Source organism: Halictus rubicundus, chromosome 13 (genome assembly GCF_050948215.1).
Source record: "Halictus rubicundus isolate RS-2024b chromosome 13, iyHalRubi1_principal, whole genome shotgun sequence".
Taxonomy (NCBI): Eukaryota; Metazoa; Arthropoda; class Insecta; order Hymenoptera; family Halictidae; genus Halictus; species Halictus rubicundus.
The window spans coordinates 5,759,421-5,770,657 of NC_135161.1; the positions used below are offsets into that span (position 1 = coordinate 5,759,421).

Below are 11,237 nucleotides of genomic sequence, written 5' to 3' on the forward strand. Positions count from 1 at the left end.
TATTACGGCGTTTTGTCGCCTGCGAGAAAATACAAGGGAATTATTAAACTCGACAGAGGAATTTTCTAAATATGAAATACACGTATTTACTTGCTCGGGGGTGGGGGCGATCAATGACGTCGTTCGATTGGACATTTCTGTTCGCGCCAATTTCAACGGACCTAGAAGAGCACGCAATAATCGGTGCATTGTGCCAAATTATGTCTGCGCTAATAATTCCTTGTAGTAAATGTGTCTATATATATTGACGCAATGGCACGGTTCTATTTCAAATAGTATTACACTGTATTAAAGTGCAGTCGACCGTTGTGAGATAAAACAGTTGCTCCGATATACTATCGACGTTGCTTTGAAAAAAACACAAAACAAAACAAAACAGCCGGTAATTTCGCATGCGATTCAGGTATAAATAACATTTCGAAAAATATAGAAGGGATAACCGTGTAAACAAGTTACATAACGCGCGTCGAAATAGTTGACGTCGAGTCCCGTACGAAAATGTAACACTTCGGGATGGTCCAATGTTTCCGTGGTAGTTGTCGGTCAACATGTAACGAAACCCTGTTTCAACTGTAAAATTCTATCGATATACGATTCCGCTAAACGGGAAGTTTGAAAAACAGTTGACAAATAGTGACACTCGTCGTCGTCCTTCTGTCATAGTCGTCGATCGGTCCGATAGCTACGATCAGCTACGATGAACTCGCAAACATGTTTGCATTAGCGGTAACAATGGTGCTAGTGAAAATATTAGAGGGATTGAATTTATCGTGTATTATTTGAGCGAGATCGACCGTGGGAAGTCGGATTTGCCAATCCCTAGGTGCATTCGTTCGTTTCGTGAGCGTAAACGTGAGCCCGCTGGCTAACTAGAAATCATCTCGATTTCAAGATAACTGTCAAAACCATGACCCTTTTAATATGAGAGTAACGCTACGAACGGAGAAAATCGGGCTTGATATCGGAGAAAGTGAGAACACGAACAATACGAATTTTCCTACTTTCAAAAGTATCATGTTCTTTCGCCACGCGTGAACGCATTTCATACCAGTATTTTCCAGACGACCTTATAACCTTTGACACACACCATGGCAAATGCAGCCGACCCAGTCACTTGCGGAGGCTTTGTCTTTTACAATAACTTCGACTCAGCGAATTTAGATAGAGTTGAGCTGGCCAAAGTGCCGGAATCATCTGAAAAGGGTAATCTTATATTTTTCCCCTGACCTAGATTTTTCATTATACATATACATGTATATACGTATATACATGTATACATATATCTGTGATACACATATATCAACACGCTAAGAATGACAACTATCAGAACATTTGCCATGTATCGTTCCAGATGGCAACGAAGTTGAGAATAAATCGTGCAAAAGCTCGACGTCCGATGATTCCGTTGATTATGAATTTAACATATGGACGAAACACGATTGCCATGGGACACAATTTCAAAACAGCAATAGAACATGGTTTTATTTTGGCTTCAAAGCTTGTACCCCAGGAGTGTATGTTAGATTTAACATAATCAACTTAAATAAACAAGTGAAAATGTTCAGCCAAGGAATGTGTCCCGTTTTTAAAATTATACCTGGTCATCTGCATTGGGAACGGATTCGTGAGAGACCCACTTACACTGTAAATTACCATATAACTTAACACCCATTGTTTCTCAGCGTAGAGATAACGTAGAAACTTGAAATATTACAGGTGGATCAAAAAGGCAGTGATTTTACACTGTCCTTCCTGTATTGCACCCCCGAGAACACGAAAGCCATCACATATTTGGCGTTCACTTATCCTTTCTCGTACACCGATCTCCAAAATTATTTAAGAAGGGTCGAAACCAGAATAGCAAAGAGGACTGTAACGTGCCCGGACGACGTTTATTATCACAGGGAATGTGCAATAAAATCTCTGGAAGGAAGAAGACTAGATGTCCTTACGATTAGTTCGTTCCATTACATATCAACAGAGAGAGAAGATAGACTGACTAACATGTTTCCCGAGAAACACGAGGAGAGACCTTTCAAATTTTGGAATAAAAAAGTACAATTCTCTCTTGACGATTCAAAAAATGATTGTTCAAATTGGATGGTTTTGTATAAACACAGACGCATTTTCTAGGTGATTTTTGTTAGTGCGAGGGTCCATCCAGGAGAAACACCGTCTAGCTTCGTCTTCAATGGGTTTCTTAATTTTCTTTTGAATCGTGATGACCAAATGGCAATCACTCTCCGCCGCCTGTATGTGTTCAAATTAATACCGATGCTCAATCCTGACGGAGTCGCTGCTGGTCATTATCGAATGGACACCAGAGGCGTTAATCTCAATAGGGTCTATCTGAATCCTTCTTTAAAAGAACACCCGACGATATTCGCTGCAAGAAATTTAATAAGGTAGCAAAGGAAATACTTTGCTTTCTATAAAATTACTTTTTACAAGAAATTTATAGCAAAATACAAAATTTTTAAGGTATTACCATTACACGTACCAATTGCCAAAAGAAGACGACATTTCGAGCGTAAGTTTTGAGAATGGAGAGAATATTATCGATTCCACTTGTGGAATTGCAAGTATTGTACGTGACACAACAGCTAGATTATTACAGCAGGTAATTATATTGTAAAGTAGGACACTCTATCGCTACTAACATATACTAATTTGCACATGTTTCTGATACGGTGGGAGATTAATGTACACTAACAACTAATATTAATATTAATACTAGGTAACACTTATGACATTAGACGAAAAACGTTGTAAAGACAAACCGGACATTTTTCAGGAACGCACATTGTCTAGAGCGCACAGCTTGGATGACATGCCCCAGGGTATGAATTTTGAAATAGTATTATAGAACCTGGTACCGAGATTGAGATTCTTTTACTTATATATGCAAAATTATGTGAAGGTGGGGGAGAAGGCCTGTGCAATAGTACAGAAGAGAGTGATAATTCTGTAGAAGTAAAATCAGATAAGACAACGTATTCCGCGGTTGGCGTAGGACAATTGCCAAAAGAGGATTCCGGATTATATTTATACATTGATCTCCATGGTCATGCTTCAAAGAAAGGAGTATTTATGTATGGCAACTATTTCGACAATGCAGAAGACACGATATCGTGCATGCTTCTGCCAAAGTTGATGTCGATAAATAACCCAAACTTCCATTTCACCTCGTGCAATTTTACAGAGAGAAATATGTACATTATGTAAGTGTTGTTCGAAGCTTACACAACTTGAATTTTCGATTTGTTTTTAATTATGATAACGTTTCCTTTCTACAGAGACAAAAGGGATGGAATGTCGAGGGAAGGATCTGGACGAGTAGCTGTATATAAATTAACTGGTCTCATACGTAGCTATACTCTCGAATGCAACTATAATTCTGGTCGTTTAGTGAATACGATACCCACAAGAGTTCGTGATGGAATCAATAAAACTATGCCTCCCATTTTTGTTCCACCGAAATACACTCCAGCAGTTTTCGAAGCGGTGAAATATTTTATTCTACTAAAAAAAAAAAGATCACGTTTGAAATAATGAAAAGTAATTATAAATAATGTACCCAATTGTGCTCGCAGGTCGGAGCAGCATTAGGTCCTTCGATTCTCGACCTTACAAGTAATAATTCCAATAGTCGACTGCCAAATAGTCAGTATCGTTCTTTAAGAGGCGTAAAATCTTATTTAAAATTAGCGTACGTGAACAATGTCTCGACGCCATTCGGCAAGTCTCTGCATAAGGTAAATTTTAATGTCAATAATGAGAGTGAAATTTCAGCTGTTGATATCAGACAGTGTGTACTCTCGTAACTTATAATACCACACTAAATTGGTATGCTTCTGTACATTAATTATATCAAGACACATTAGTGCCTAAGTAGTCGCACTTTATTTTTTTAATTAAAACATGTGGGAGAGAGATTTCGTATACATACAAATTGTATACTATTATTTTACTTCAACAACATTAAATTGTACATCTGTTATTAGAGAAAAGATTATATATATATATATTATTATTTTAGAATATTTACAATATCGTAAATGAAAAGCTTTCTTGTTAAATCCGATTTAACTTTTAAGGTATACAATATTCTTTTTAAATATACGACTATTGTGGATCTTGTAAAATTTTTAAAACATCGAGCTAATGGGTCTTCCATCTCTAATATACATGTATGCATGACAATAATATTTTATATATTTTTACATAAAGGTTTGTGAAAAAACTGTTTGTCTACTCGTTTTTTCGTAGAGCTGTCAAATAATTTAATCGTAATTAGAAATTGTGTATAAAAAAAAAAACGAACGGCAGAGCTTAGCTATATTTATTATATATTAACAAAAATTTATCGTGCATATGCAATGTTTTTATTGCATAATTTCTCTTACAATGCAATATTATTATGTAATTACGAAGACTGTGAAATTTTATATATTTTTGCACTTGAACTAATCGAGTATCGAATACTCTGTGCTAATGCTTATAATTTTAATAAGAAGTGTACACTTTGTTTTCATTTTTTATTGATGGATTTTGATGCACTATAATTTCATTGACGATAAGTGCACTTAAAGTAGTGTCCAATGCACAAATTATTTCACGGTTGCGAGTGACAATGAGATATACACACGTGTGTGATTAATGATGTCTATTTCTTTAGCGAAAGGCAAAAAATAGCGGTTTAGACGATTGAACCGTAAGTCTCTGGGTGATGGAGTGTTTTCACAAATGATGCGCAGATTTCCAAATCAGAGTTTCATTGAATTTTCTCTTTAATTCGTCATTAATCAAACAAATGACAATAATTGTGGATTTTCTAGATCTTTCATACAAAATAACGAAACGGAATGTTTTATATGCATAATAGAGAGAGATATATATATATACAGATATCTACTGACTGTTTAAGAGAAATATCATATGTGTCTATTGCAAACAAAGTACGAATGTGTGTTCCACCATTACATAGAATCATGATTAGAATAAGAGTAATGAATGCATAAATAATCCTTTGAAAGTCATAGCCTCAGAGTAATAGAGTATTATCATGTTGATCATTATATACATGTATATGTAAATGTTATTAATTGAAAAAAAAACGATATTATGTACAAATTCATGTATAGAATCTTTGCAATGTATCCTGTTATAACATACACTTGTACAAGTGCACACATACACGTCCCATTGTTTTAATAAATGTACAGTATTTTTAGCGATCATTTATTTCCCTTATTTTTATTTTACTCCCCAGTTGATCCTTGGTCCCACTGTTGTATTAAGTGTAATGCCATTTCTATGTTTCTAACAATATTAAACATATTTTTTCCAATAGTGTCGTACAGGTCAAATCACATTGGAGTTGAATTGCATTGGAATAAAAGTCAATCTCTCTCTCACAAAGATCTGGCTCTGACCGGTCGCTGATGAATATACACGAAATTCTGCAAAATTTATTGCATTGCATCCACTTCTGCGATTCTGTTCTCGTTCCGGCGACTATATTTTGTTACTGTTAAATTAAAAAAAAAATCCTAAAACCGAGTTTTGATTCGCAGGACGATAACGGTATTATATCCCAAGATTCTTGCAATTTAAAGGGAATCGAGTGTCAGGCAAACGATTCTTCGATAGGAACAAAGAGTTCCATGAAGAGCGAACCGAACCTAGCGAAGAAACCGTGTATCATTCGGCGTACCACGTCCTTTTACAGTGCGGTGAAACGAATTAAAAGCGGCAAGAAATGCCGGCAAACCGTAGCTCGTAGGCCGCTGAAAAATCAGTGCGTGAACAGCGTCGAGAACAACTCGAAAATCCCTGCGATTAGATCGGAGAGCGTGATCAAGCCGTTTTTAAAGAGCCCCGAGAGTCGGTTGAAGAATTCGAATTTCGGATCCTTGAACGATAACTTGGGAAGAGTGTGCTCGGGCAAAAAGCTTACGGGGACGAACAAGCTGTCGAAAATGACCCTGTCTTCCGAAGAAACGGCGATGATCAAACACGGCGCGAAAAGATTGAAAGTCGTCTCGACGAGAATGTGCAAAGCCCGGCCGGAAGTCGGCGAGTCGTCCAGCAACGCACCGGAAGCTGTGAAACAGTCATCGAGATCGTTCTGTTTACGGGAGAAACTGGGCGCGAAGGAGACCTCGAAACCGACTAAAAAATACTGTCGCATCGCAGAACAAAAGAAACTGAAGTCTTCCAAGTCAAACGACACGAGCAAAGGCAACATAGTGATCGAGAACCTGATAAGCAACGAGTGTCCAAACAAAATTCTAAACGAAACGAACTCGTAAATACAAAATACACATATACCATATACGTAGCGATTTTATGATTTATTTTAGATGATTATATCAAGCGAAATGATTTATAATTGACGCTGTCCGTGAAAATTGCCATTAAGAATATACATAATAGGACTAGCATGCCTGACACAAAGTATTGCGAAATCTAGTACGTCGTTCAAAGAGTGAGATATATATATATTTTTTGTTTTCTTTTTTTTTTCATTTGAAGAAGATTCGTCGCATTTTTGTTACGCGATCCTATATTTTCTATTCGCATCGAATTAATTTTTAATAGCGAAATATTGCCCTCCATTGTATCCTCGTGTGTACGCATGCAATATACATACTATATATACATATTATGTACACCACTTATGTATAAACTTTCCAGATCTGCTATATTGTTTATGTAAAATGAAGGAGAATAAATGATATAATATATATTAGGGGGACCCATAAGTAATCAATTATTTTGAAATCTAAAACAAACTTTGTAATAAATTCAAATTTTGATTTCTTAATTTATTATATAATCTCTATCATTATCAAGGACAGTTTGCCATCTTTCCTGCAAATTTTTAATCCCCCTCTTATAGAAATCCAGGGTTTGTGAAGCAAAATATGACTGAAGGTTCCTCCTTATATCTTCTACAGAAGTGAATGTTTTATTTCTTAAATATTGCTCCAGAGATCTGAAAAGATGATAGTCAGAGGGAGCAATATCCGGTGAGTACGGGGGATGCAGTAAAACTTCCCATTGTAATTCTTTGATTATTCCTGAGTGAGTTTCGCTGTATGGGGCCGGGTATTGTCAATTTGCAGTATTACACCTTTTCTGTGGACTAAAGATGCCCTCTTTTTCAATAGTTCTGAATACAGCCGTTGTAATTGCTGACAATACAACTCAGCAGTAACTGTTTCTCCAGGTTTCAACAACTAAAAGTGAATTATGCCATGACAGTCATACCAAATGCACAGTAACACCTTTCTAAGTGATAAGCTAGGTTTAGGGGTTGATATTGCAGTTTGATTTGCAGAAAGCCATTGCTTGGAACACTTTATGTTATCATAAAGAATCCATGTTTCATCTTTGGTAACAATTCTGCTAAGAAATGGATTTCTACGAAATCTGGATAGCAATGAAGTACAAATTGATCAACGAATATTCTTGTTGGTCTCAGATAATTGATGCGGTACCCATATTCCTTGCCTATATGCCTTTCCCATTTCGTGTAGGTGCCTTTGTATAGTTGACCATTTGGACCCAAGGCTTCTCGATAATTCTTGTATACTTAATTTTGGATCAGCTTCCACTAGCTATTTTAGGGTGTCATTATCAAATTCAACTGGTCGTCCACTTCGAGGCCTGTCAGAGAGATCATAATCACCAGCAGCAAACCTTCTGAACCAACGTTGACACTTGTTGACCTCCAATACATCTCCATAAACATCGCAAATTTTCTTTGTTGTTACATTAAATCCCGCATGAAAATGAAAAAGTATGCAATGTCGAATATGATCCTCGGAAGGTACGGACGCCGCCATTTTATTACAGGGTTGCAAAAACAATTATACTTTTTAGAATATTTTGAACACAGGCTGCTTTACCGAAAACTGTAAAAGAATACGAGTTTCCTCTTCAACGATCGGTACAGAACTAAAGGCAAAACAAATTCTTTGCAAATAATTGATGACTTATGGGTACCCCTAATACATATACCAACAGACCTGCGGGAAACGTGGTTATTCGAATTATCGGTGCGCATCGATTGTGGATCAGTTTGAAACGCTTCGAGCGTTTCCGTTCGCGGTCGGCGGAACACGATCGCGACTCGTGCATTCCGAATCCCTTCTCCCGCGGTTAGTCGCATTCGCGTCGCCGTGACTCTCGTTTCTGTCGTAACTTCTGGCTAGGTTAACGTCGCGCAGTGTTATGATCTCGGGTGTTGTTTAGAACTTGTATGCAAACGTGTTCCGTCCGTAAGAAAATTTCATCGGTGGTCCAGGGCGAGTAGAATATTCCAAATGGCCGCTAAAGGTGACATCGCGAGCTTGGTAGTTTTCACGGCATTCCTGCTCTTCGTCCAAACTGGTAAGGTTAACGCACGTAACTAAACGACAAACGAACATCGCGGCGTCCCTTGGGCGGGGCATTTGTAATTCTGCTATTTTATTCTGTGTTCGGACGTGTATCGAACTTCGATTGTAAAACGTTAGTCTCTGTATCGTTACAGCAAGAACGAATATCCGGTGAAAACGTCAACAGTCTCTTAATATTTCAACGTTTATGCAAACGCGTGGGAAATATTGCATTTGCGCGAAATTTAAAAATTCAAATGTCTGTGGACGCGTTTGGCATGATTGATTCGGGCCGAAGACGTTTGTTCTCTAGGCTGATAAATCTTTTCTCATTTGCAGTTACAGCGGACGTTATCGCGCTTGTTTTGACACGTTCGCACACGACATATCTATAGTGATTTACTGTCTGCTAGATTTAGATTGTTCCATTTCCGCGGATAATTGCGCGATTGTCGTTTTGAAATATGTCACTTTTACGGTGACAAATGACATTGAAAAAAAATGACGTTGAAACGCGATAATTGGAGAAAATGTGATTGCGTTCGGGGAGCGATCGAGATTCTATGTTTTGACGCGTTGTTTTCGTTCAGGCGACAGTCTACGATGCTATCAGTGCATCAGCACAAACAACACGCACCCGTTCCAATGCAACGAATTTCTCTCGAGTGACATCGATATCGAACCAGAGCCATGCGATGGTGTTTTCGGGGCGCAGTACTGTGTCAAACACACTGGCCGATTCGAGGGTAAAATAATATCGGCAGATCAGATTACTTGTCATGTGCACGAGGGAACCTAACACTATACTGACCATACATCGACGACTAACGCTAGATTGTACAATAGCTCTGATTCATACGTTCGCCGAAGCATGCTCGCGATGGATCATCTCAATTTAATTTAATTACCAAGTGTTTTAACACACTTCGAATCATGCCTGCGTAGCTAGCTACATCTACATTTCGCAATGGTGATTTTGGCGGGAAAACTGGGAACTAAATGCTTCGAACTTCTTTACCGATCGGCTAACCGGTGCGAGCGGCATCGATCTGCTAACTGCTCGTTATTAATCTTGTTCAATTTGTACTAATCTGCAGTAACTTTCTTTCCTAATCAATTAAGCGACAAGTCTGGATTGCTATCAATGCTCGTCGGCGGAGGAATTGATCTGCGGAGACGACAAATTGGTTTCTAGCACTTTGCAACCAACGAACTGCAGTCACGTGTACGGTGCAGAATATTGCATCAAGTCGATCGGACGATACGGAGGTTTTTATCGTGTAGTTTTCGAATATCTCGGTGTCCGCTTTTTTCTTTGTTTTCTCCCCGCATGTCGATTCGAAACGAAGAAAATTTGAACAACTTTATTTGGCGATTGGTACTTTTGGGAATGCAATCTATCATTTCATTACACATTCCATGACCATTGTAGAAACCACCGAGATCATTGCATGTTATCAGAGAGGAAATGAGAGTGCTCACGCTCGGGGTTTTAGTGTCTCCACTTTTCTGCATCATCTTTTTAGCTTGGAACAGAACCTGCATCAACTTTTTAGCCTGGACCAGAACCTGCATCATCTTTTAGGCTGGATCAGAGCCTACATAGAAGACCCTCTTTTAACATAAAAGTAGCATCCACTCTGGCATTATTTGGAATCCGCTGCTAATGATGCAGGTTCTGGTCCAGGCTAAAAAGATGATACAGGTTCTGGTCCAGGCTAAAAATTAGACCGGGGACACTAAAATCCCGGGCGTGAGCACTCTCATTTCCTCTCTGATGTTATTTTCATTTCGCACACGCTTCTTTTAACTCTCCGGAATTTGCGTACACATTTTCTTGTTCGGACGACGAACAAAAACCAATTGTTAAAGAATGATAATATTTTTCCCGTTTGTGTGTATGTATGTTACAATAGGTGGGATAGGCACGAAACGATTCTGTTCGGCTAAGGATCTGGGAAACTATTGCAATTATGTGAACCGTGAAGGGGACAAGTTGACGTATCGCACCTGCATTTTCACCTGCGCCGGAGACGGGTGCAACCCTGCGACCTCATTGAGACCAACTGCAGAATGGCTGTTACCGATCGGACTGTTAATAGCTTGCGGACTGTTCCTCCAGAGGTAGACACTATCGCCGGAAAAAATGTGTGGGACCAATTGAATATTCCCGCGAAATTTCTAAGATAACGTTCAGTCATTTGTCGTGACATTTTTACATCACCATTCTCGAGATAATTAGAAGAAACTGTCGTCACCCTGTTGACTGAAGGTTAGCTTGAAATTCATTTTTAATCGAATTCGAGTCCGTCCATATCATAGTAGCAGTACGATAAATGTCTCTATAATACACGAACCTGTCGCCATTGTGCCTTACTTTTAGAAAAGCTGTAGAAATGACATTCTCAAAAGGAACGATGAATATTGTCGCGTAAGAGAACTTAAACGTTAAGTTTTAACGAATTAACCGTGCTTAATTAATGTATAGGTTAAAACACGCTCGCTTGTGTTCTCAAAGCCGAATTACCATAAGTTACGTGTCGTGTAGAGCCGTTAATTTTTTAGAACTTTTATAGATCTATTTTTTAATTTTATTTCTTTCTTACTTTTAATATTATATATTATATATATACGACCAGAGATTTATATCGTCCATTTTTGTATAATTTTGTACAAAGTACGCATCACTGTACACGCTACACAGATTATTATACACGAATTTAAGCACAGAGATGCGAGTGGTATGAGTGTTGATTGAAACAAGAATTCAAGTGTACCTTTCATCGTGTGGACCATAAAATAACGAAAATCTGAATGAATGCATTGTTCTTTATTCACGAACAAGATCCC

At 38.1% G+C, this 11,237-nt stretch overlaps 2 protein-coding genes across 6 annotated transcripts; both read left to right on the forward strand.

Annotated features, from left to right (window-relative positions):
* The first annotated feature begins 103 nt into the window (after positions 1-103).
* On the forward strand, positions 104-6,507 carry LOC143360497 (cytosolic carboxypeptidase-like protein 5). Of its 4 annotated transcripts, none has more exons than XM_076799427.1 (11): positions 104-970; positions 1,052-1,203; positions 1,352-1,644; positions 1,717-2,055; positions 2,134-2,405; positions 2,482-2,620; positions 2,738-2,840; positions 2,921-3,221; positions 3,297-3,504; positions 3,594-3,755; positions 5,577-6,507. In XM_076799427.1, the coding sequence occupies exons 2-11, from the start codon at positions 1,089-1,091 to the stop codon at positions 6,312-6,314; spliced, it is 2,670 nt and encodes an 889-aa protein (XP_076655542.1). In that variant the 5' UTR covers positions 104-970; positions 1,052-1,088; the 3' UTR covers positions 6,315-6,507. The 4 variants fall into 4 exon arrangements, with proteins under 4 accessions (XP_076655542.1, XP_076655541.1, XP_076655543.1 ...); XM_076799426.1 differs by having other exon boundaries at positions 1,062-1,203; XM_076799428.1 differs by having other exon boundaries at positions 104-403; positions 1,062-1,203.
* Positions 6,508-8,176: 1,669 nt separating this feature from the next.
* Bou (glycosylphosphatidylinositol anchored membrane protein boudin) lies at positions 8,177-11,202 on the forward strand. Of its 2 annotated transcripts, XM_076798740.1 has the most exons (4): positions 8,177-8,400; positions 8,978-9,133; positions 9,510-9,656; positions 10,304-11,202. In XM_076798740.1, the coding sequence occupies exons 1-4, from the start codon at positions 8,334-8,336 to the stop codon at positions 10,513-10,515; spliced, it is 582 nt and encodes a 193-aa protein (XP_076654855.1). In that variant the 5' UTR covers positions 8,177-8,333; the 3' UTR covers positions 10,516-11,202. The 2 variants fall into 2 exon arrangements, with proteins under 2 accessions (XP_076654855.1, XP_076654854.1); XM_076798739.1 differs by lacking the exon at positions 9,510-9,656 and having other exon boundaries at positions 8,190-8,400.
* The last annotated feature ends 35 nt before the right edge of the window (positions 11,203-11,237 follow it).

Coding starts and splice junctions, on each gene's coding strand:
- LOC143360497 (XM_076799427.1), top strand. CDS start 1,089: ATGGCAAATGCAGCCGACCCAGTCACTTGCGGAGGCTTTGTCTTTTAC. Junction 2,841..2,920: donor CTTGGATGACATGCCCCAGG/GTATGAATTTTG, acceptor AATTATGTGAAG/GTGGGGGAGAAGGCCTGTGC. Junction 3,756..5,576: donor TCGGCAAGTCTCTGCATAAG/GTAAATTTTAAT, acceptor TTTGATTCGCAG/GACGATAACGGTATTATATC.
- Bou (XM_076798740.1), top strand. CDS start 8,334: ATGGCCGCTAAAGGTGACATCGCGAGCTTGGTAGTTTTCACGGCATTC. Junction 9,134..9,509: donor ACACACTGGCCGATTCGAGG/GTAAAATAATAT, acceptor TAATCAATTAAG/CGACAAGTCTGGATTGCTAT. Junction 9,657..10,303: donor GTCGATCGGACGATACGGAG/GTTTTTATCGTG, acceptor ATGTTACAATAG/GTGGGATAGGCACGAAACGA.